General features: G+C 42.9%; 1 protein-coding gene across 2 annotated transcripts in view; it reads left to right on the top strand.

Annotated features, from left to right (window-relative positions):
- The window catches only part of LOC126247339 (beta-arrestin-1), a 553,332-nt gene that overhangs the window by 419,786 nt on the left and 107,976 nt on the right, over positions 1 to 25,570 (top strand). For both annotated transcript variants that reach the window (XM_049948472.1, XM_049948471.1), the window contains exon 3: positions 22,168 to 22,198. In XM_049948472.1, the coding sequence (XP_049804429.1) occupies positions 22,168 to 22,198 (31 nt within the window). The remainder of the gene's footprint in view (positions 1 to 22,167; positions 22,199 to 25,570) is intronic.

Consider the following 25,570-nt stretch of genomic DNA (forward strand, 5'->3'; position numbering starts at 1 on the left):
TTCGAGTTCTCATCATTAAACGATGCGTCATCGCGTTTCGTGTCTAATCTGTCGCACAGCTGATGAGGCACTATCTGTTTTCCTTCTCTGAAATTCCCTTGTCCATTCTATACGTTGGACTGCACAGTTGTTTAAACAAGCGATGAAAAGCAATCAGCATGGGCCCATGAACCAGGCGCTAGCTGCAGAGACCCATAGGCAGCAACGTTCGCTGAACGGTCGTTGAGGAGCAACATTAGTAGACATTTGATTCAACAGGGTGGTCAGTTTCTGAACAGTTCGATGTGTATTAGCCCGTATACATCTCTGCAGCCGTCGTTAACCACTGTCATCTATGGCCCGTAGTGCACCACCATTGCCTCGGCAGCGATTTTGGATAGCTCCATTTTGTCACGCACGATATATTTCAACCACTGCGGGACACGAACAGTTTCACAAATGGTTCCACCATTGGTATGAAAGTCCATGATCGTGCTCTTCTGGACGTGAGATAAATATCTCCGTTTCTTTATTATGACATCGACTGCACTGTTTTCCGCGTCGCCCGGCACTTTGTATACACAGAAGCGTCAAAGAAACTGGTATAGGCAACCCCTACATAAGACAAAAAGTGTCTGGCGCAGTTGTTAGGTTGGTTACTACTGCTACAATGGCAGGTTATCAAGAGATAGGTGAGTTTGAACATGATGATATAGTCGGCGCACGACCGATGGGACATAGCATCTCCGAGGTAGTGATGACGTGGGGTTTTTCCCATACGACCATTTCACATTTCACGAATGTACTTTGAATAGCAGGAATCCGGGAAAACTTAGTCTTAGACATCGCTGCGGCCTGAAAATGATTCCGCAAGAACGGGACCAGCGACGACTCAAGAGATTCATCCAATGTGAGAGAAGTAAAAGTCTTCCGCAAATTGCTATAGATTTCAATGCTGTGCCATCAGCAAGTGTGAGTGTGCGAACCATTCAACGAAACATGATCAATATAGGCTTTTGGAGCCGAAGGCCAGCTCGTGTACCCTTGACGACTGCACGACAAGAAGCTTTGCGCCTCGTCTGGAACAGTTAGCACCGATATTGGACTGCTGATGACTGGAAGCATGTTGCCTCGTCAGACGTGTCTCATTTTAAATTGTATCGTGCGGATGGACTTGTACGGGAATGGAGACAACCTCATGAATCAAAGGACCCTGCATGTCAGAGGGGACTGTTAAAGCATGTGAGGCTCTGTAATGGTTTGGGGCGCGCGCTGTTGCAGTGATATGGGACCCCTGATAGGTCTAGATACGACTCTGACAGGCGACATGTACTTCAGCATTCTGCTTGATCACCTGCATCCATTCCTGTCCATTGTGCATTGCGATAGGCTTGGCCAATTCCAGCAGGACAACGCGACACCCCACTAGTCCAGAATTGCTACAGAGTGCCTTCAGGAACACTCTTCTGAGTTTAAATACATTGGCTGGCCACCGAACACCCCAGGCATGAATATTACTGAGCATTTACTCTTTTTTTTTTTCTTTTTTTTTTACATGTTTCCACAATTTTGGAAACTACCATGTATAGTACATGGATAAAAGCGAAAGAACACTGGCAATTACCAAAATGGTAGAAGTGTTCTCTCTTTCCTAGCCATATATTATGCAGCAAGACAGAGGAAGATAATATTTTGGCATTACATGCAAGCTGGAATGCAACAAAGTAAAACAGCAAAACGGACCAGTTCGTCGACGCGTGTGAATTTTCTCCTCGTTGTGTTATTTTCAAGACGTTTCGTTAGATTTTCATGGGTATATTCATCTCCCGATGTCAACCACTCCCACCACTAACGTCTTGTATTCTTTGTTCGCTTTATACGAATCGTTAAAGCGAGTGCAACAAACGCTTTTCTGCATTAATAGCCATTCCCTCTAGTGTCAACGTAATTTCGCGGCGGCTGCTTCAAAAGTGAGCTTAAATTTGACAAGATTTGTTGATACGTCTTTGCGCTTGTTTGACAAAGCCGCGGGTAGGAAACAGCGACTTTGACAAACAAGTTAGACCATTATCAGGGCCCTTCTTAACCTACAATGACTTGTGAGCCTCGTGGTCCGGTATTTGACCCAAATGTGATGGTCACGGTCCTGGATGGTGGAACGTCGGTCGAGTGTAGTTTGCACGGAAAAAAAATAGTGTACCCGTACGTTCCGAACGATAACACACCCCCTGAAGATTACTGATTTGTGTTGTTGCTATTGTAAGAGTGCTAATTAAGTGAATTATTAGTGATACCAGAAATTCGAGATAAATGATATTGATTTATACACTACAGGCCATTAAAATTGCTACACCACGAAGATGTGCTACAGACGCGAAATTTAACAGACAGGAAGTAGATGCTGTGATATGCAAATGATTAGATTTTCAGAGCATTCACACATAATTGGCGCCGGTGGCGACACCTACAACGTGCTGACATGAGGAAAGTTTCCAACCGATTTCTCATACACAAACAGCAGTTGACCGGCGTTGCCTGGTGAAACGTTGTTGTGATGCCTCGTGTAAGGAGGAGAAATACGTACCATCACGTTTCCGACTTTGATAAAGGTCAAATTGTAGCCTATCGCGATTGCGGTTTATCGTATCGCGACATTGCTGCTCGCGTTGGTAGAGATCCAATGATTGTTTGCAGAATATGGAATCGGTGGGTTCCGGAGGGTAATGCGGAACGCCGGATCCCCACGGCCTCGTATCACTAGCAGTCGAGATAATAGGCATCTTATCCGCATGTCTGTAACGGATCGTGCAGCCACGTCTTGATCCCTGAGTCAACAGATGGGGACATTTGCAAGACGACAACCTTCTCCACGAACAGTTCGACGACGTTTGCAGCAGCATGTACTATCAGCTCGGAGACCATGGCTGCGGTTACCCTTGACGCTGCATCACAGACAGGAGCGCCTGCAATGGTGTACTGAACGACGAACCTGGGTGCACGAATGGCAAAACGTCATTTTTTCGGATAAATCCAGGTTCTGTTTACAGCATCATGATGGTTGCATCCGTGTTTGGCGACATCGCGGTGAACGAACACTGGAAGCGTGTATTCGTCATCGCCATACTGGCGTATCACCCGGCGTGATGGTATGGGGTGCCACTGGTTGCACGTCTGGTCACCTCTTGTTCGCATTGACGGCACTTTGAACAGTGGACGTTACATTTCAGAGGTTTTACGACCCGTGGCTCTACCCTTCATTCGATCCCTGCGAAACCCTACATTTCAGCAGGATAATGCACGACCGCATGTTGCAGGTCCTGTACGGGCCTTTCAGGATACAGAAAATGTTCGACTGCTGCCCTGGCCAGCACATTCTCCAGATCTCTCACCAATTGAAAACGTCTGGTCAATGGTGGCCGAGCAACTGGCTCGTCACAATACGCCAGTCACTACTCTTGATGAGCTGTGGTATCGTGTTGAAGCTGCATTGGTAGGTGTACCTGGACACGCCATCCAAGCTCTGTTTGACTCAATGTCCGGGCGTATCAAGGCCGTTATTACGGCCAGAGGTGGTTGTTCTGGGTACTGATTTCTCAGGGTCTATACACCCAAATTGCGTGAAAATGTAATCACATGTCAGTTCTAGTATAATATATTTGTCCAATGAATACCCTTTTATCATCTGCATTTCTTGTTTGTGTAGCAATTTTAATGGCCAGTAGTGTATTATATTGTGTTGATTGGCGATAAATCTAACACAATTATTAGATCAGCTAGTGATTATTTTATAAAATTAAACCAGCTGGATCTTACTCACGTACTTACATTACGTAAGTCGTGCGCGATCGGTACAACGCCGGTCCGATATTCCGAACCGTGGAGTGCCTCGAATGCTGGGCGACCGTGTTTACAGTTTGGGCGCGGGCCATAGAAACAGAAATTGTAGGTTGACGAGTTAAGAGGGAAGTGTCCTGTAACCGTAAGCATCACGTATAGCGAAATCTTTGCGGCGGACATCAACCGTCTCATTGTTAAAGAGCGTTAAGTGGGTCAGTGTTGGTAGTGCAGGCAGTAGCGCCGGAACCAGGTAACGTGCTCATAAGCTGCTGTGGCTTCCCTGGCGGTCTGTGCGGCTAATAACGGAAGGCCAGCAGCCGCCCCCCTGCAGGAGTGGTGGCGGCGGTGGCGGCGGCGGCGGCGGCGGCGGCGGCGGCGGCAGCGGGCGCCGGATGTGCGGCTGACTGGTCTATGCGTCGGCCGCAGACAGTCCGGTGCCCGGCCGCAGACGCCGCGCCGCTGATCGATAAGCGAACGCTGTACACGCACTCCTGTACCCCTCTGCCCTGCCACGCCGCCCGGCCCAGTCCGACGCACGCGTCACGCCTGTTGCGCGGCTCGCCCAGTGCATTTTTATTGCTATGCATTAGCTTAGCCGCGCCTACGTGATAGTGATGTAGCAATATTCGTTTAAATAACTACTTGTTTGTTTATTGCTTATTTAACCTGACCAGGTGTGTGTGTGTGTGTGTGTGTGTGTGTGTGTGTGTGTGTGTGTGTGTGTGTGTGTGTGTTCCATACAGTGAGGAGGAAACCTACAAAACGACCTCATGTGCTCAGTTCCACCGTACTCGCGCTGACTCACACAATCGCTCTATCTCACGCGCCTTGAGACAACGGAGAAAGGGTGAGGGCTACCATACAAGGGATTAAAACATAAATGACGGAGGAGCTAAAAAGCGGCTCAAGCAAATGTGGCCAGCTGACCACATGCAAAACACGTAGGTGAGCCAGTCTCCCTGTTAACACATTAAGACAGTCTCGCCAGACCAGATAAAGGCCCGAAGGCCGTCTCTTACATCTGACGTGGAACAACACATGCCAAAGGGATTACGAAAACAACAACGATGATGATGATGATGATGATGATGATGATGATGATGATGATAATAATAATAATAAATCAAAGCATTAGGCTTCACAGGCGCACCGGCCGGTGTGGCCGAGCGGTTCTAGGCGCTTCAATCTGGAACCGCGCGACCGCTACGGTCGCGGGTTCGAATCCTGCCTCAGGCATGGATGTGTGTGATGATGTCCTTAGGTTAGAACTACTTAAACCTAACTAAGTTCTAGGGGACTGGTGACCTCAGATGTTAAGTCCCACGGTGCTCAGAGCCATTTGAACCATTTTCACAGGCGCAGAAAAAGATAGGTTAAATTCTAAGAAAAATTTTTGGAGCAGTACACAAAGATGGTATATGTATGAACAGACCGAACAAAGAATTGTACGAACTCAAACGTGAACATTAAACGCCGACTAACACTTCATCGGCACATACATAGAATAACAATAACAGAATCACGAAGAGGACTTGTGATGTATAAACGCTTAATAAAAAGGAAGAAGGGTTTCAAGAAATGGAAGAAGACCTAACACAAGCAGGAATCAGACGTATATCGTAAATGAGAGACACATTCAGAAACAAAATTATGAGCATGAAATTTGAAGTAGAGGAAAGGAAGGAAACGTGAAAATGTGGACAGAGTAAAGGAAACTGAAACGCAGTCAGAGACTCAAGAGATATACCGTAATGACGGCGGTGGTGATTGTAATAATAATAATAATAATAATAATAATAATAATAATAATAATCCGTAATTATTGATACATGTTCAGTTACCCGAAAGTTCCTAAATGCAATATAACATATACCGTACAGTTAAAAGGAAGTCACGCTTGATCAAGGTCCGCGTCACTTTCCATTTTTGACCAGACATAACGTCTGAGAAAAGAAAGAAATAATAATAATAATAATGGGAATACGGGAATCAGATACATACAACAGGATGATTTTTGAATTTAAAAAAATCAGGCGTTCAGTCTTAGAGCACAGAATTAGAACAAAATATTTCTCGACAGAATAGTGAACAAGGTTGCAAAGTATGAGAATGAAAGAATATTGGACACAGGGAATAACCAGAAGAAATGTGCTGACACGAATTAATGTGGTCCCCAGATGGACAAAGTGCAAAGAGGAAGAAATAATAATAATAATAATAATAATAATAATAATAATGTATGTTCTGCCAGTCGTAAAAGGTGACGAAAAGAACAAACCACTAATAGGGCTAACCCCCCTTTTAGTGTGATTAGTTGGTTCAGGACAGAACTACAGAAGCCTCGGACAAGCGCCGTCATGGTCGGGGACGACGCTTGAACCCTATGCCCGCCCACAATGGTAACGACACTGCTAGCCAACTGGAAAATGATTTAAATCCAAATAGAGGTATTTTGCAGGATATGCTTCCTGCAACCACCCTAGAAGGAAAACAAAGACAGAGGATGAAATGGTCAGATGAAGTTAATCGACACCTCTTGTTCTGTTATTACCAAGCAACAAACCTAGGAACCAACACAACTGGATACAGATCACAAGTATACACAACATTTATTACCAGATACCCAGAATTAAAATTTTTAACAGAACAACGACTAGCTGATCAGATCCGTGTAATAATCAAAAATAACAGGATACCCCAGTCAGAATTAGAAAACATCAAACAACAAGTACAACAAATACTGGAACAAAATAATGTGCAAACAGAAGAAGAAAATAGAGTAATGGACTCAAACATCCCAGAGCAAACAAACAAAGAGCAACACGCATCAATTAAACAATCAGAGGAAAACGAAATCTTGCGACAGCCACCAGAACAAGCACAAATAGAACACGAAGTGACACACATGTTAGATATAGAAGAAAAATTTCAGCTGACATATATAGAATACAAAGACACAAATACAGACATTAGACCATTCTTGCATAGACTGCCAAGTAACCCACAAGTCGAAACAACAATAAAAACTATCAACACAATCATACACAACAAAATAAATGAATATACAACTATGGAAGAGTTACAACTACTAGTTTATATAGGAGCACTCACTGCACTAAATATACACACTAGGCAGAGATCAGAACCAACAAACACACAGAAGAATCCCACAAAACCAGCATGGCAACACAGGCTACAGATCAGAATAGAAAAACTGAGAAAGGACATCGGACAGCTAACGCAATTTATAAGAAATGAAATGTCAGAAAAAAAACGAAAAACGTTAGGTAAAATCTCACAACAAGAAGCGATAGAGCAATTAGATGAGAAGAAGCAGAAATTACAAGCATTGGCCAAACGACTTAGGAGATACAAAAAAAGTGAAAATAGAAGGAAACAACATTCAACGCAAACCAAAAGAAATTTTACCAGACAATAGATAACACACACATTAAAATAGACAATCCACCAAACATAACAGACATGGAACACTTCTGGAGCAACATATGGTCAAACCCGGTACAACATAACAGGCATGCACGGTGGATACAAGCAGAAACAGACACATACAAGATGATACCACAAATGCCTGAAGTGATAATTTTGCAACATGAAGTCACCCAAGCTATTAATTCTACTCACAATTGGAAAGCCCCTGGAAAAGATAAAATAGCAAATTTCTAGCTAAAGAAGTTCACCTCAACACATTCACATCTAACTAAATTATTTAACAGTTACATTGCAGACCCATACACATTCCCTGATACACTTACACATGGAATAACTTATCTGAAACCTAAAGATCAAGCAGACACAGCAAACCCAGCTAAATATCGCCCCATAACATGCCTACCAACAATATACAAAATATTAACTTCAGTCATTACACAGAAATTAATGACACATACAACACAGAACAAAATTATAAATGAAGAACAAAAAGGCTGTTGCAAAGGAGCACGAGGATGTAAAGAGCAACTGATAATAGATGCAGAGGTGACATATCAAGCTAAAACCAAACAAAGATCGCTACACTACGCATACATTGATTACCAAAAAGGTTTTGATAGTGTACCCCACTCATGGTTACTACAGATATTGGAAATATACAAAGTAGATCCTAAATTGATACAGTTCCTAAACATAGTAATGAAAAATTGGAAAACCACACTTAATATCCAAACAAATTCAAATAATATCACATCACAGCCAATACAGATTAAGCGTGGAATATACCAAGGAGACTCATTAAGTCCTTTCTGGTTCTGCCTTGCTCTGAACCCACTATCCAACATGCTAAATAATACAAATTATGGATACAATATTACTGGAACATACCCACACAAAATCACACATTTGCTATATATGGATGATCTAAAACTACTGGCAGCAACAAATCACCAACTCAACCAATTACTAAAGATAACAGAAGTATTCAGCAATGATATAAATAAGGCTTTTGGAACAGACAAATGTAAGAAAAATAGCATAGTTAAGGGAAAACACACTAAACAAGGAGATTACATATTGGATAACCACAGCGACTGCATAGAAGCGATGGAAAAAGCAGATGCCTGTAAATATCTAGAATACAGACAAAAAATAGGAATAGATAATACAAAAATTAAAAAAGAACTAAAAGAAAAATTTAGACAAAGACTAACAAAAATACTGAAAACAGAATTGACAGCAAGAAACAAGACAAAAGCTATAAAAACTTAAGCTATACCAATATTGACCTACTCATTTGGAGTAGTGAAATGGAGTAACACAGACCTAGAAGCACTCAATACACTTACACGATCACAGTGCCACAAATATAGAATACATCACATACATTCAGCAACAGAAAGATTCACATTAAGCAGAAAGAAAGGAGGAAGGCGATTTATCGACATAAAAAACCTACATTATGGACAGGTAGACAATTTAAGAAAATTCTTTATAGAACGAGCAGAAATCAGCAAAATACACAAAGCAATCACTCATATAAATTCATCTGCTACACCAATGCAATTTCATAACCACTTATACAACCCTTTAGATCACATAACATCAACAGATACGAAGAAAGTAAATTGGAAAAAGAAAACACTACATGGCAAGCACCCGTATCATCTAACACAACCACAAATCGATCAAGACGCATCCAACACATGGCTAAGAAAAGGCAATATATACAGTGAGACGGAAGGATTCATGATTGCAATACAGGATCAAACAATAAACACCAGGTATTACAGCAAGCATATTATTAAAGATCCCAATACCACAACAGATAAATGCAGACTTTGCAAACAACAAATAGAAACAGTAGATCACATCACAAGCGGATGTACAATTCTAGCAAATACAGAATACCCCAGAAGACATGACAATGTAGCAAAAATAATACATCAACAACTTGTTATTCAACATAAACTAATAAAACAACACGTTCCTACATACAAGTATGCACGACAAAATGTACTGGAGAATGATGAATACAAATTATACTGGAACAGAACCATTATAACAGATAAAACAACGCCACATAACAAACCTGACATCATACTCACCAATAAAAAGAAGAAATTAACACAACTAATCGAAATATCCATACTCAATACAACAAATATACGGAAGAAAACAGGAGAAAAAATTGAAAAATACATCCAACTGGCTGAGGAAGTCAAGGACATGTGGCATCAGGATAAAGTTGACATACCAATTATACTATCAACTACAGGAGTCATACCACAAAATATCCACCAGTACATCAATGCAATACAGCTGCATCCAAACTTATAATACAACCACAGAAATCTGTAATTATTGATACATGTTCAGTTACCCGAAAGTTCCTAAATGCAATATAACATATACCGTACACTTAAAAGAAAGTAACGCTTGATCAAGGTCCGCATCACTTTCCATTTTTAACCAGACATAACGTCTGAGAAAAGAATAATAATAATAATAATAATAATAATAATAATAATCGTACCACAATACACTGAAGCGCCGAAGAAACTGGTATAAACATGTGTATTCAAATACAGATACATGGAAGCAGGCAGAATACGGCGGTGCGGTTGGCCACGCCTAAGTAAGAGGGGTGGGTGGGTTGTTTGGGGAAAGACCAGTCAGCGAGCTCATCGGTCTCATCGGATTAGGGAAGGACGGGGGAGGAAGTCGGCCGTGACCTTCAAAGGAACCATCCCGGCATTTGCCTGGAGCGATTTAGGGAAATCACGGACGCGGGGTTGAACCGTCGTCCTCCTCCCACTATATAGGAGAGCAAGTGTCTGGCGCAGTTCTTAGATCGGTTACTGCTACTACAATGGCAGGTTATCAAGATTTAAGTGTGTCCGAACGCGGTGTTATAGTCGGTGCACGTGTGATGGGACACAATGTCTCCGAGGTAGCAATAAAATGAGGATTTTCCCATATGACCATTTCACGAGTGTTCCGTGAATATCAGGAATCCAGTAAAACATCAGATCTTAGACATTGCTGCTATCGGAAAAAGTTCCTGCAAGAACGGGATCGACGACGGCTGAAGATAATCGTTCAACGTGACAGAAATGCAACCCTTCCGCAAATTGCTGCAGATTTCAATGCTGGGCCATCAACAAGTGTCGGCGTGCGAACCATTCAACAAAATATCATCGATTGGGCTTTCAGAGCCAAAGGCCCACTGGTGTACCCTTGATGACTGCACGACACAAGGCTTTACGTCTCGCCTGGGCCCGTTAGCACTGATATAGGGCTGTTGACGACTGGAAACATGTTGCCTGGCCGAGTGCCTCTCGTTGCAGATCGCATCGAGCGTATGGACTTATACCGGTGTAGAAACAACTTCATAAGTCGATGGGCCTTGCATGTCAGCCGGGGACTGTTCAAGCTGGTGGAGGCTCTGTAATTGTGTGGTGCGTGTGCAGTTGGAGAGATGTGGAATGTAAGTAACCTGTCTGATCACCTGCATCCATTTATGTCCATTTTGCATTCCGATAGACTTGGGAAATTCCAGCAGGACAATGCGTATCCCCAGACGTTCAGAATTGCTACAGTGTGCCTTCAGGAACACTTCTGCTTGCCACCGAACTCCCCAGACATGAATATTGTTGGGCGTATTTGGGATGCCTTGCAACGCGCTGTTCAGGAGAGATCTCCACCCCTTCGCACTCCTACAGATTTATGGACAGCCCCGCAGGAATCATGATGTCATTTCCCTCCAGCACTATTTCAGATATTAGTAGGGGTGGCCGAGCGGTTCTAGGGGCTACAGTTTGGAACCGCGAGACCGCTACGGTCACAGGTTCGAATCCTGCCTCGGGCATGAATGTGTGTGATGTCCTTAGGTTAGTTAGGTTTAAGTAGTTCTAAGTTCTAGGGGACTGAAGACCTCAGAAGTTAAGTCCCATAGTGCTCAGAGCGATTTGAACCATTTTGAACATTAGTCGAGTCCATGCTACGTCGTGTTGCGGCACTTCTGCGTGCTCACGGGGACCCTACACGATATTAGGCAGGTGTAACAGTTTCTTTGGCTCTTCATTGTAGTAATAGGCATTGAGAGTGGTACATATTATTTTAGCACATTTCAAAGCATGTTTAGTATCATCGTAATCGGAAGGGATAGAAAGAGGAAATGATATAAGTGACAGTGGCTGTTAGGAAAGAATAGAATTTAAATGTAGAAGCTGCCGATAAGAAGACGAAGTAGTTATGGGGAAGGGATTGGTGAGAGTGAGCTGCAGACTGTTATATGGGAGAGATGGCTGTTGTTATACGAGACTCATTAGCTGTCTTTTGGAGTTTTGAAGGAATTTAATTTCTGTGAGATTTTGAAGGAGGTTGTTTAAAGCCGGGTTCCCTCAACGGAAAATGATGTAGAGAACATGGCTGTGTTTGTGATGGTACAGAGGATTTTACTATGTTGATAAACAGAATTGCTGCTATGCTTTTCAGATGGTGATGTGTGTTCCGTGCGAAAGTCCTTAGAGAATAGCGTCACCATAGTCAAGTAACGGAGAGCATTAGTGACTCTCCCAGCTTCTTTTTAAGCTCGAAACGAAATACCTTTTTTATATCTCTGCAGGGAATGAAGTAATGCTGACACGTGTTTTCAGGCTGCAGTTGTGTGTTCAGTCCATTCTAAATGACTGTCCAGATTTATTCCCAATTTTTTTGCTGTCACGAAGTTAACTAAGCACATGGGACATAAACTTTGTCGGAACTGGGAGACGTCACGCTAACACCGTGCAACACCAGCTCTAGCATTGATAATGGCATCAATTCGGCGAGGAAGAGAATCCATAAGTTTTGCAAGCTACGTCATATCCAGCTGAAGCCTCTTACTGGCCATTAGATTTCCTACAACTACAGAGTTGCGGAGATGATGATCGTTGCTTTTCATCCCTTGTCCCAAACAGCCTTAGACAGTTGCTATGTGATTAAGATCGGTTGCTTTAGAGGACCAGTGGAGGTGCGAAACGTAACCTGCGAAGTACACGTGCATTATTGATACAATTATTTTGTCACTGATTGCGTAGGCACTTTATTATGATTGGCGGTTTCGACGTTATTTTGATCAGAACTAATCATCACTTATCTTTATTTTAATCTCATTTTTAATTTTTGTTATGCTCAGATGGAAACCCAGTTCTAAGCAGAGAAGGGAAAGCAGAAAGGTGGAAGGAGTATATAGAGGGTCTATACAAGGGTCTTGTACTTGAGGACAATATTATGGAAATGGAAGAGGATGTAGATGAAGATGAAATGGAATGGGAGATACGATACTGCGTGAAGAGTTCGACAGAGCACTGAAAGACCTGAGTCGAAACAAGGCCCCCGGAGTAGACAACATTCCATTGGAACTACTGACGGCCTTGGGAGAGCCAGTCCTGACAAAACTCTACCATCTGGTGAGCAAGATGTATGAAACAGGCGAAATACCCTCAGACTTCAAGAAGAATATAATTATTCCGATCCCAAAGAAAGCAGGTGTTGACAGATGTGAAAATTACCGAACAATCAGTTTAATAAGCCACAGCTGCAAAATACTAACACGAATTCTTTACAGACGAATGGAAAAGCTAGTAGAAGCCGACCTCGGGGAAGATCGGTTTGGATTCCGTAGAAATACTAGAACACGTGAGGCAATACTGACCTTACGACTTATCTTAGAAGAAAGATTAAGGAAAGGCAAACCTACGTTTCTAGCATTTGTAGACTTAGAGAAAGCTTTTGACAATGTTGACTGGAATACTCTCTTTCAAATTCTAAAGGTGGCAGGGTAAAATACAGGGAGCGAAAGGCTATTTACAATTTGTACAGAAACTAGATGGCAGTTACAAGAGTCGAGGGACATGAAAGGGAAGCAGTGATTTGGAAGGGAGTGAGACAGGGTTGTAGCCTCTCTCCGATGTTATTGAATCTGTATATTGAGCAAGCAGTGAAGGGAACAAAAGAAAAATTCGGAGCAGGTATTAAAATCCATGGAGAAAAAATAAAAACTTTGAGGTTCACCGATGACATTGTAATTCTGTCAGAGGCAGCAAAGGACTTGGAAGAGCAGTTGAACGGAATTGACAGTGTCTTGAAAGGAGGGTATAAGATGAACATCAACAAAAGCAAAACGAGGATGATGGAATGTAGTCAAATTAAATCGGATGATGCTGAGGGAATTAGATTAGGAAATGAGACACTTAAAGTAGTAAAGGAGTTTTGCTATTTGGGGAGCAAAATAACTGATGATGGTCGAAGTAGAGAGGATATAAAATATAGACTGGCAATGGCAAGGAAAGCGTTTCTGAAGAAGAGGAATTTGTTAACGTCGAGTATAGATTTAAGTGTCAGGAAGTCGTTTCTGAAAGTACTTGTATGGAGTGTAGCCATGTATGGAAGTGAAACATGGACGATAAATAGTTTGGACAAGAAGAGAATAGAAGCTTTCGAAATGTGGTGCTACAGAAGAATGCTGGTGATTAGATGGGTAGAGCACAGAACTAATGAGGAAATATTGAATAGAATTGGGGAGAAGAGAAATTTGTGGCACAACTTGACTAGAAGAAGGGATCGGTTGGTAGGATATGTTCGGAGACATCAAGGGATCACCAATTTAGTATTGGAGGGCAGCGTGGAGGGTAAAAATCGTAGAGGGAGACCAAGAGATGAATACACTAAGCAGATTCAGAAGGATGTAGGTTGCAGTAGGTACTGGGAGATGAAGCAGCTTGCACAGGATAGAGTAGCATGTAGAGCTGCATCAAACCAGTCTCAGGACTGAAGACAACAACAACAACAACAACAACAACATGTTTATAGTTGTAAAACCTGGCCACATTTCCTCGTGATAGATTGGAGGAACGTTCTTGACAATTCGAATGAATGATTTGGCCACCCAGATCGTCTGACATGATTGCTATCGAACATTTCGCGCACAAAATCGTGCACCGGAAACACTTTCTCAATTATAGACGGCTTTAGAGGCAGCATGGCTCAGTGTTTCTGCAGGGGACTTCCAACGACTTCTTGAGTTCATGCACGTCGAGTTGCTGCACTACCCCGGGGCAAAAGGATAGTCCGACACAATATTAGGATGTGTCCCGTGACGTTTGTCACATCAGTGTCTAATATTAGTGATCCTGACGGTATAGGGGATACGTAAAGCACTAGTTCCGGCCCTTGAGATCTCGGGTAGCAGCCAGCAATTTTCTTCATTCCTATCACTCCAGGACAGCCCCAGATCTACTTAGCCTTATAAAACTGAGTACTGCTGATTTTTCCGTTGGGTAATACGTGGCCGTGGTGAAGGGCTCGCTACCCCACTCCTCGTCGTATCGCGGCGAAGGAAATGCTGTACTCCGCCAGCAGCCCGACCAGAAGCCCGTTCACGGACTGAGCGGCGCTTACTTCACCTTTCTTGTTAGTATGATCTTAATTCAGAAGAGTTGTATTCTCTAACGGAACTACGTAGTCTCATTGCACGGAAAAGACGAACGAATGAACGACACGTTTTTTGCCCCGAAAACCTAAGTACGACAGTTAACAGACACCCAATGGCAATTACACAGACACCAGAAAGAAGACATCCAGAGTGACAGCCTCAACTAGTTTTGGAAAGATAAGAGCAATAAGAAGACTAAAGCTAACAAGTGGTTCCACGTGCTCTTTAAAAGGCTGAAAGAAGTTGTAATAAAATATTTAAAACGTCGAAGAAGGCAACAGAAGTCTTACGCAGATTTTCCACCTCACGTAGGTCCTACAAATTCGCAGCATGCGAATGTCTTCGTGGGAGTAAAACTTGCAAGTTCAAAAACCGCATGAATTGCAGGACTCTGTGACCTCGTGTCAGCATGTAATAATATCTTTATTCCATTTTTCGTGGCAGCATGGATTATTTGTTCGCTTATTACATGACTCAAATGTATTACAGAAGTTAATAGCTTAGGGAGTGCGGTGACGCGTTCTATTGCCAAAGCCACATGTTAATTACCCCTCATAGCATCCATGTGTCAACCCTGTGTGTGTGTGTGTGTGTGTGTGTGTGTTTTGATTTTCCGCCCAAGCTAACAAGTTCATTTACTGAGACGCCTCAGACGGGTACCGCCAGATTGCCTTCCGCCACGGGAGCGTTCGATGCTATATTGCTATGTCTGCCGACAGTCTATTAAGAGCTACGCCCTTGGGAATTGTCATGGAAGTGCGTGCAGATGCGGTTTGATAGGTAACTGCCGCCACGATCGTTAAAGGCAGATTAGAGCAAAGTGGCGTCGACTCTTAGTCGATCCCTCGTATTGCATCCAACGAATCAACGAATGGACCTAAATGGGATTTTACTCTGTAAAGAGTTGTTTGATAAGTCAGACCTGCACAGGGTCATCGCTTTCTAAGGCTAATACCGCACATCTTAATGCAAACCTGATCTATGCTAAAATGGACCATAACGGCCACACTCGTTGTGTGTCTGTACACTGCTCAGAACTCTCTCTCTCTCTCTCTCTCTCTCTCTCTCTCTCTCTCTCTCTCTGTGTGTGTGTGTGTGTGTGTGTGTGTGTGTGTTTTCGTGAAACTACAAATACTTTGTCAGAGAGATTGCAGAAGAATATAACATGTCAGTTGGATCATGTCATGTAATCCTGACACAGCACCTTGGAATGCATCATGTTGCCGCCACGTTCGTCCCACGGCTCATGAATCGCGACCAGAAAGGCTTTCGCCTCGCAATCTGGGAAGAGCTTCTGGATCGGGAAAATGAGAACTAAATGTTCCTTAAGAGAATCACAACTGTTGATGAGACGTGCGTCTACAGTTACGATGTTGAGACCAAAGAAGGCTCGTGAGGTCAGGTCAAATTTCAAAGCCATGCTGATAGTTTTCTTTGACTTGAAGGATAAGTCATCATGAATTCGTGCCACAGGGACAAAGTGTTAGAGGGTGCCATCGGGACGTGTTGCGACACCTGCGAGAAAATGTGAGAAGGAAGCGGTTTGAAATGTGGCGAAACAATTCATGTCTCTTGCATCACGATAACTCACCCGTAGGTTCATCCCTATTTGTACGTGACTGCTGCAAAAAAAAAAAAAAAAAAAAAAAAAAAAAAAAATCTAAATCACTGTGTTGCCTTATCCTCCGTACACTCCAGACCTGGCCCCTGTGAACCTTCTATATTTCCAAGGTTGAAAACCCCGCTGAAAAGACGAAGATATGAAACGTAGACGAGATAAAAGAAAATTCGTAGACGGCGTTTCGTGCTATCCATCAAGAGGCCTACCAAAACTGCTTCCAGAAGTGGAAACGGCGCTGGGAGCGGTATTTCGAAGGAGACCACGCACAATAAGCAAAGGGTAGGCGCAGAAAAAATTTGTGTGGCAAAGTTCTGGAATTATCTGAACAGACCTCGTATTCGCCTTGTATCGACTTCATGCCAAAATGCCACCATTGCCGTTCATGGAGGATGCACCTCGTATTATGTTTCAACATGGGTACATATCTGGCACTTTAGAATAGCTTGCTATGTTGGTCTGTAAACATAATTATTTCATGTTTTCTATATATCTGAAGATTATACAAGGACCAGAACTATTGGCGACGGACACTAGGTTCAGGAAACCAGTTAACCTGAAAACAAACAATTAAATTCATCAAGCTGAAATAATTTCAGGAGAACGAGGAAAAAAGTTGCAAGGTAGAACTAGTAACGATGAAGATATTTGTGCCATGTGGATTAGGTTGAAATTAGTATCACTGCAGTGAGCAGAAATTGTTTATTGGAATGTAGTAGCAGATACAAGAAAGACAAGGATTAGTTTGTGGAATGAGGAACTAAAGCGGATGATGGATAGAAAGGAAACCTGTTAAAGATACATGGCATATAATACGGAAGAAGACAGGATGGAGTAGGGAAAGAAGGAATGAAGAAAAAGAAAAGTGAAGAAACCTAAAAGGAAATCTTAGGGAATTTGGGGACATGGAGGGCAGGACACGAGAGAAAAGTATAAAGAGCGTCTGGTAAACCGTTAAATAACTGAGAGGGAAAGATGGGAAGCAAACAAGGAAAAGTAAATGTCAGTTAGCAGCAGTGCTTGAGCTGTGATGGAGACACTGTGAAGAACAGTTAAAAGAAATAAAGATAGTACACGAAGAAGGAATTGTCGGAAAATATGAAACTATGCAAAACAAAGAAATATAAGGAGAGATAAAAGAACAGGAGGCAGAAACTGCGGTTGACCAAGTTAGAAAAGACGAGACTGCGGACCCGATGGGATAGCTCCAGATATAATGAAGTATGGTGATGCAGAGGTGTTAAAGGAATTACTAAGTTGTTCCAGTAACTGTGAGAGGATAATAGTATCCCAAATGAATGGAAGAACAATTTAATCATATAGTTGCATAAAAAGAGGAAAATACATGACTTTGATAACTACGGGGCTATCTGTCTATCGTCAGTAGTTTATAAAGTCTATACTCCTGTACAGGAGAGGCGCCTGAGAAGGGCGGTGGAAGAGGATGTGGAGGAGGAGCAGGCTGTTTTACGGCAGGGCGGCAGATGCGGGACCACACTTACAAATTATAAAAACGCTTATGGAGAACAACATAGCCAAGCACAGGGATCTTTATCCCGCGTTTCTCAATCTTAAAGCTACAGTTCACTCCGTGCCAGGGGAGTATGGGTGGGAAACACTGACAGCCAAGAAGATACCGATGAAACTGATAAATACTGTGAAGAGTGCGTATGAATAATTATTGGAAGTGGTTCGTACTTATCGTGAAAAATTAACAGAATTCCATTGTACTCGAACAAGGTGATAGCCTCAGCCCCTTATTCTTCATCAGCGTTCTAGATGAAGTAACAAACGTAGAAGACGCGAACCCAAAGAACAAATGTTCGAATGTGGAGACTATGACCAGTCTACTTGCAAGCATGACTGTACGCAGATATTATATTGGTGGCTGACACACTAGAAAGACTTCAGCAAGCTGTAATGGAATGGCATGAAGAACTGGAGAGGAATGATACGAATGCAAGTAAAAGCAAATTAATGTGTGTTTCAAAACAGACGGGAAGAACAGCTCAGTATACTCTGTAATGAAAAGCCTCGTGGAAGAGTGGACAGATTAGACTGTCTTGGCACCATACTGAGTAGCTACTGATGGAAGCATAGGTAAAGAGGTCCAAAAAGACTTAAGAAAACAATCGTAGCGTACTGTCAGTATCAGATAAATAACACATTAGTAGGGCAGAAAGAGATCAACCGGAAAAGAAAAATGCAAATATACTGTACAATTATAGCAACAATTGTAGCGCCTGGTATGGAGAGTTTGGCACTACGAGAGAAACACCTAAGTAGCGCTACTGAAGTTCATGAGGAGAGCAGTAGGAAAGACCAAGAGAGAGCGAGTTAGAAATGGAAGAATACGAGAAGAGGCTGGACAGAAAAACTCAGTGAGTGAGGTGGTTGAGAAGCGTGAGTTGAGATAGTATGGGCACGTTAAGAGATGGGAGAGGAAAGAAGAGCTAAACAAGTACCATATTTGAAATGCGTATGCAGGGAGGAGCCGGGCGTGGAAGACCCTGTATTACGTGGGACGGCGGGGTCGAGAAACTGGGACAAAGGCATGGAAAAACAATCGTGGAAAAGAAGAGATTGTGCCAGAATATAGCGGAATGGAAGAAATGGCTAGATTGCGAATACCCTGAGCTTGAGAGTGTTAAGGGAATTTAAGTAGTAGTAGTACCCATATGTGTTGTTTCACTGCAGTCGACGATTTCGTGGGGCAAAATACAAACACATGAGAGTTTTCTGCTGTGACTTACCTCTAGGTTCTGTGATGAAGCGTGGACATCATGTCGCGTATGTCAGTGGATTTCCCTATTTTGCAGTATGTATCGTCTCTCTAATAAATCATCATTTGTACCCGCTCCGCATGTGTACTTACGTCACGTGTCCGTCATTCGCTCATCAGTGTATGTTCGTGGGGCGAGACCAAAGACGCCGCCACTAAAACCGAAAGAGGTAACGCAGTGTTGTCTAAACAAGACTCCCTTTGTAAAATACGACAGCTGAAATGCAAATGCTGGAATAGTTCCACCGAGACCAACACGGTCGATTCCTTTCCCTAGTTCCAGTATGTGCTCCTCCGCTAATGATGTTATCGGCGACATGAATCCTCGTTCCTTATTCCGACTGAAATGGGTTCAGCGAAATACACAACGATTTTAGATTTTTCAAACAGGATTAACTTGTTTTGAGTGTCGTGACGGCAGAGCATATGTGGCACGATGTAGAGGTGATGGGTTTCACTGTGTGTGTATGTGGGGGGGGAGGGGGGGCAATGGATTTGCATGCTTTTACGTTGTGAAATGTTCAGGAAAATAATTAATTATGTCTTCGCGATTTAACTCCTAGCTGGAGGCGACCACAAATTGTAAAACAGTGCTAATTGCGGTGGCGCTATCGTCCTATAGAACATTTCACCTTTTGATAGATACTTGCATCGTGCATCTGAACGGGTCATAAGCTGACGGTGATAGAATGTTAATATTAGCTGTAGCAATGGGGCTATTACTTCAAATTTGAATAAGCACAAATTGTCACCCTTTATTGTATGGATAGTGTCCCAGTCCACCTGACATGTAAAATTCCTTGGCTGTTCTACCGTGTCTCGTGAGTGCTCGCAGTCGAACATTCTCAAAGCTATGTCATGAGGCGCGTTAATGGGACATACTGACAATTACAAACGCTTGCTTCAACGTTACGTAACATTTCAAACACCAGTATTTGTTTTGGAAAACACCTAATAAATAATTTTTTAAATCTCGTATGTCATGTGTAACAATGAGATATTTAACTTGAAAACCCGTCAAAGATTTTAAAATCGTTTGAGACCGATAAATACGCAGCAAACAAAAAAGTAAGGCACAGCGTAACCTTATTTAACAATCTGAAAAGGCCAGAGTACTTTAGCGCAGAAAAGGGATGGTAAAAAGAAATGCTTTCGGTTTTACTGAAGAAATATCTGAAAATTACATGAAATGATTGGGAAAGCGACAGCAAATTAACAAAAGACAGTAGAGCTAAAATTATGATCAGCTTGTCCTGGTTTATTGTTCAATGAACATTCCTCGTTGCTGGTGTAATTGGTACTACTTCACGCAATCAATAAAAAACTGTTTTCAGAACCACTCAACTATGACAACGGCGTATCATCGTTATTTTCGACGCTGTGTGTTATGTATGTTCCGAAAGTGTTGAAAAGCAACTACGCTTCTTGTTTCTTTCATACAACTAAAAGCTGCGATGAACGCTGATGTGTAGTCGGTGCGACGCTTACAGTGTTTTTCTACCACCCACCGAGAGTTAGATGGAAACGCTTTGATGAATGATTTAGATATTGATCCCATGGAGCGCCCCCCCCCCCCCCCCACTCCCCTCCTCTCTCTCTCTCTCTCTCTCTCTCTCTCTCTCTCTTTTTGTCGTCGACGCCGTCGTACTGACCTCACTAATTTAGGCGGAAATTTCTTAAGAACATATTTCGTTAGTTAAATCCTGGTACAGCACCGAATGAAAATCTATAGATAACTGTGCTTTATAATTAAAAACTATCACTATATTCTCCAAAAGGAATGTTACAAAACTCATTGTTGTAATTGTCTTTAGTCCAGAGACTGCTTTGATGCAGCCCTCCATGCTATTCTATCCTGTGCAAGCCTATTCATCTCAGAATAACTACTGCAACTTACATCCTTCTGAATCTGCGTAGTATAATCACCTCTCGGTCTCCCTCTGCGATTTTTACCCTCCACGCTTCCCTCCAGTACTCAACTTGTGGTCCCTGATGCCTCAGAACGTGTCATTCCAATCGATCCCTTCTTCTAGTCAAGTTGTGCCACAAATTCCGCTTCTCCCCAGTTCTGTTCACAATCTCCTCATTAGTTACGTGATCTACCCACTTTATCTTCAGTATTCTTCTGTTTAACTGACATAAATTATGTAGGCCGAGACTTGGTTGTCTCACAACCGTTCTCTGCATTGAAGGTAGTCAGAGTTCTCTTTTCACGACTTACGATACCGTCCGTAGACGACAAAACTCTTGCTTATACAGAAGAGTGACTGAGAACATCTCATGAGTGTACAAATGTCGTCAGTACTGTGAAGCCTTTTCTGAAATACTAAATCACGTTGAAGTCGCTGCCAGTAGTTACTGTGCTGCTATGGAAAAGGAAATGAGCGTTTGGCGTTATTGACCGGGAGGCCCCTTGCGGGGCAAGTCCGGCCGCCTTGGTGCAGGTCTTATTACATTCGACGCCACATTGGGCGATCTGCGCGCCGGATGGGGATGAAATGAAATGATGATGAAGACAACACAACACCCAGTCCCTGAGCGTAGAAAATCCCCGATCCAGCCGGGATTCGAACCAGGGCCCCTTAGGACGGCAGTCCGTCATGCTGACCATTCGCCTACCGGGGCGAACATTGTACTGCTATTTATGTCGATAGGAGCTTTAGTTTACAAAAATCACAGATAGCTTTCGCGATGGATCAGGAACAGCTGCATCACACATTCTAGACAGTCAATCAGAATAAAGCGCAACGAAATGGAACACTATATCCAGCAGTAAAGCGCTACTGCAAACGTTACGTGTGAGTACTAAAGTTGGCTTCAGGCGGATCCAAAATACTAGTCCTTAGACAAGCCGGTTCAGTACTAGAGACCCTAGCTCCCAAGAAAAAGGTTTGCAACTAGAGAAACTAGAGAGAGAGAGAGAGAGAGAGAGAGAGAGAGAGAGAGCGCGTGCGTGCGTGCGTGTAAAACTAGTTACAGATCTTAAAGATGTTTCTGAAATGCAGTTCTTTCCTGTTTCAGAGTTTTCAAGAAGAGTTCGCCGAATGGGAAGGTAAGTAGAATTCACTTCCATTAGCACCTAATTAACTGTAATTAACAAACACTCATTCATAATAGTTCAATGAAAACCATTTATATTTCGTAAAGTGAGATTGCGTTAAGTGGAGAAGTCGTGTTATTGGTACGATTCTTGGCAAGTGAAAAGATTCGAAAGCCATAGAACGTTTCCTTTTCTAAAATAAAAAACCGTGTCCTCGGACAACTGAGCGTAATCAACATTGTTCTTTAGTGTCGCGATTTTAAAATATGTCTTTAATGGCAGATGTATTTTCTGTGGAAACAGTTCAAAATATTATATAATTAATTCATTTCTGATACCTCTTTTATTAAATTGATCTCATAATTTCTTTCTTTCAGAACCAGAGTAGAGGGTAAAACGCGTGGACTAAGCTCTGACGAGGAGCTATACCCCGAATACCGGCTTGACAAACAGTTACAGTGCGGCTCATTGTGTATAGTGTCGTACAATAAATATGTTAAAGCTGCGGAGGACCAAGCATTCAAGATTTTTATCTTCTACTTGTGTTCTGACATTACAGGTGAATCTCACCAGTCTGGCAGCCGCCATGATCTCAGAAGTGACTAATCGTGGAAATCAAGTGAGGGTACTGATTAGTGACACAATGAAGACACGCATGATATACTTTTGTTCAGGTTATATCCCGCAAAGCCCGCGACCGCGCTTCTGGCCCGACTATAGGTCAGTGTCGGCGGTTCATATTTTTTCTGAGTGGGTGTTTATCCAAAAAACGGCTCCCACAGCCCTCTTTCTCCCAGAAAATCTGAAAACGAGACTTCTGAGCGACCAAAATATCCCTAACAGCGGTTTGCTGCAGAATCCTTGAAGGTATTGTCAGTTCGAATATAATAAATTTTCTCGAGACCAAGAAGCTTAGTCCACGCATCAGCATAGTTTCAGAAAGCATCGCTTGTGCAAACTCAGCTTGCCCTTTTCTCATCTAACATACTTCGAACAATGAATGAAGGGAAACAGGCACATTCTGTATTTCTAGATTTCCGGAAATCATTTTAAATGGTGCCTCATCGCAGACTGTTAACGAAGGTACGAGCATATGGAATTGGTTTCCAAATACGGCTAGAGTTCATCAGAGACGAGAGCATCGTCAGGGGTGCCCCAGGGAAGTGTGACACGCCCGCTGTTATCTGCGATACAGGGTGTTAGGAAATTCCCGTTACAGCTTCTAAGACTTGTAGAGGGAAGTGAGTACATGATATTTTAAATAGGAACCCATGTCCGGAAACATACCGTTTCCATTCTACGACCGTGTAAGTTCCGATGTTTAACTTACCCACTTCTGCTTGAGGAACTGAATTAAGCGTAAAACAGTACAATTATTAGATAATAATTCGAAGGGAAACAACGAAACGTCAATTTATCACATAAGCACATTAAATGATAATGGAGGCATTGGTGGCCGGGAGACCCCTCGCGGGGCGGTTCGGCCGCCGCTCCACAAGTTCTTTAACACCACTACGGGGACTTGCGAGTGAATGAGGATGAAATGATGATGAGACACACAACACTGTCATCTCGAGGCAGAGAAAATCCCTGATCCCGCCGGGAATCGAACGCGGGACCCCGTGCGCTGGAAGCGAGAACGCTACCGCAAGACTACGAGCCGCGGACGCATATGCACATTTAATTGCATTAATACTTAATCATTACATCTTTACATTATTCCAAGACAAAATAGGATCGCGCGAACTGTACTTACAGAGTAGTACTGATGCGTTACAATAGCGGCTCGATGTGGCGACCGCCAGCGTTGTTACAGACATTGTATCTACGAAGCATGTCCTGGTACACTCTTTCCGTCCCAGGTTGTATCTCTTCAATTTCTAGTGCAGCGGCCGGAACCCGTGCCAGCAGATCTTCCTTTGTATGTGCAGGAGTCTCGCAGCAAGGCAGACGTTAAGTGACGTCAGCTGAACGTCCGACGTCGTACATCTCATCCTGTCCATTCTATCGCTTACCAGCACAAGCAGCTTTGAGACTTTCCTCAATCCCTCAGCAGATGTGGACGCGTTACACATCTAAATTGAAACCGCCGTAGAACGGAAACGGTAAGTTTCCGGAGATGGCTTCGTATTTAAATATTATGTTCTCACTTCCCTCTACAGTTCGCAGAAGTTCGTAACGGGAATTTTCGAACACCTTGTATACATAAATGATCTGGCGAACAGGGTGGGCAGCAATCTCGGATCGTTTGTTGATCATTGTGTCGAAGTTGAGTGACTGTAGGAGGATACAAGATGACATGAAATTCCAAGCTGGTGTGATGAATGGCATCTAGCTCTAAAAGTAGAAAAATGTAAGTTAGTGCAGATGAGTGGGAAAAACGAGCCCTATATGTTCGGTTACAGCTTTAGCAGTGTCCTACTTGATGCAGTCGCGTCGTTTAAAAATCTGGGCGTAACATTGCAAAGTGATATGAAATGCAAGGAGCATGTGAGGATTGTGGTTAGGAAGGCGAGTGGTTGACTTTGGTGTACTGGAAGAATTTTGGAAAAGTGAGGTTCATTTGTGAAAGACGCAGCATATAGGACGCTAATGCGATCTATGATTGAACACTTCTCGAGTGCTCGGGATCCTTACCAGCTTGGATTAAAGGAAGACATCGAAGCAATTCAAAGGCGGCTGGTAGATTTGTTAGCAGTAGGTTCGACCAAGACGTAAGTGTTACCGAGGTGGAGGTGAGTGGACTGCTGTAGCCTGTTGTGGGGCTGTGAACCACTGAGGGCTACGTCGTTTCTCGGTCCCCGGTTCAATGCACAGTACACACACTTCACGATTTTCACTATCAGCTGCCTCAGTACGCTAATCACTAAAGGTTGTTTCCCGGCGCATGAGCCTATTCTGTATATTGATGCCTGACAAGCTTTGCTTTCGCTCTCCTCCCCCCGTCCCTTCTTTCTCTCTCTCTCTCTCTCTCTCTCTCTCTCTCTCTCTCTCTCTCTCTCTCTCTCTCTCTCACACACACACACACACACACACACACACACACACCACGAATCTATCCATGTCTGTTTCGGGTGTTACTAAAATGACACTTTCTACGGTGAAAGAGAAACTGTTCCTCCTTTTGTACAAAATATCTTCTTTCCATATAATATTCTTGACTCACTGGGATAAATTTCATATGGTTATATGATAGTTCGAATATCGAAGAAAAGACAGGTGTGTACTGGTATTCTTATAAGTTCTCCGCAAAATCAATGAGCCGGGCTAAAGAAAAACATTGCTCGACAAAAAATAATTTCACAAATTTTTTTATATGGTAAAATTGTCGAGAGATGTCGCCTAATTAGCGCTTAATAGTGTGAAGAAACGGCTTTTACCACC

Source organism: Schistocerca nitens, chromosome 1 (genome assembly GCF_023898315.1).
Source record: "Schistocerca nitens isolate TAMUIC-IGC-003100 chromosome 1, iqSchNite1.1, whole genome shotgun sequence".
NCBI lineage: Eukaryota > Metazoa > Arthropoda > Insecta > Orthoptera > Acrididae > Schistocerca > Schistocerca nitens.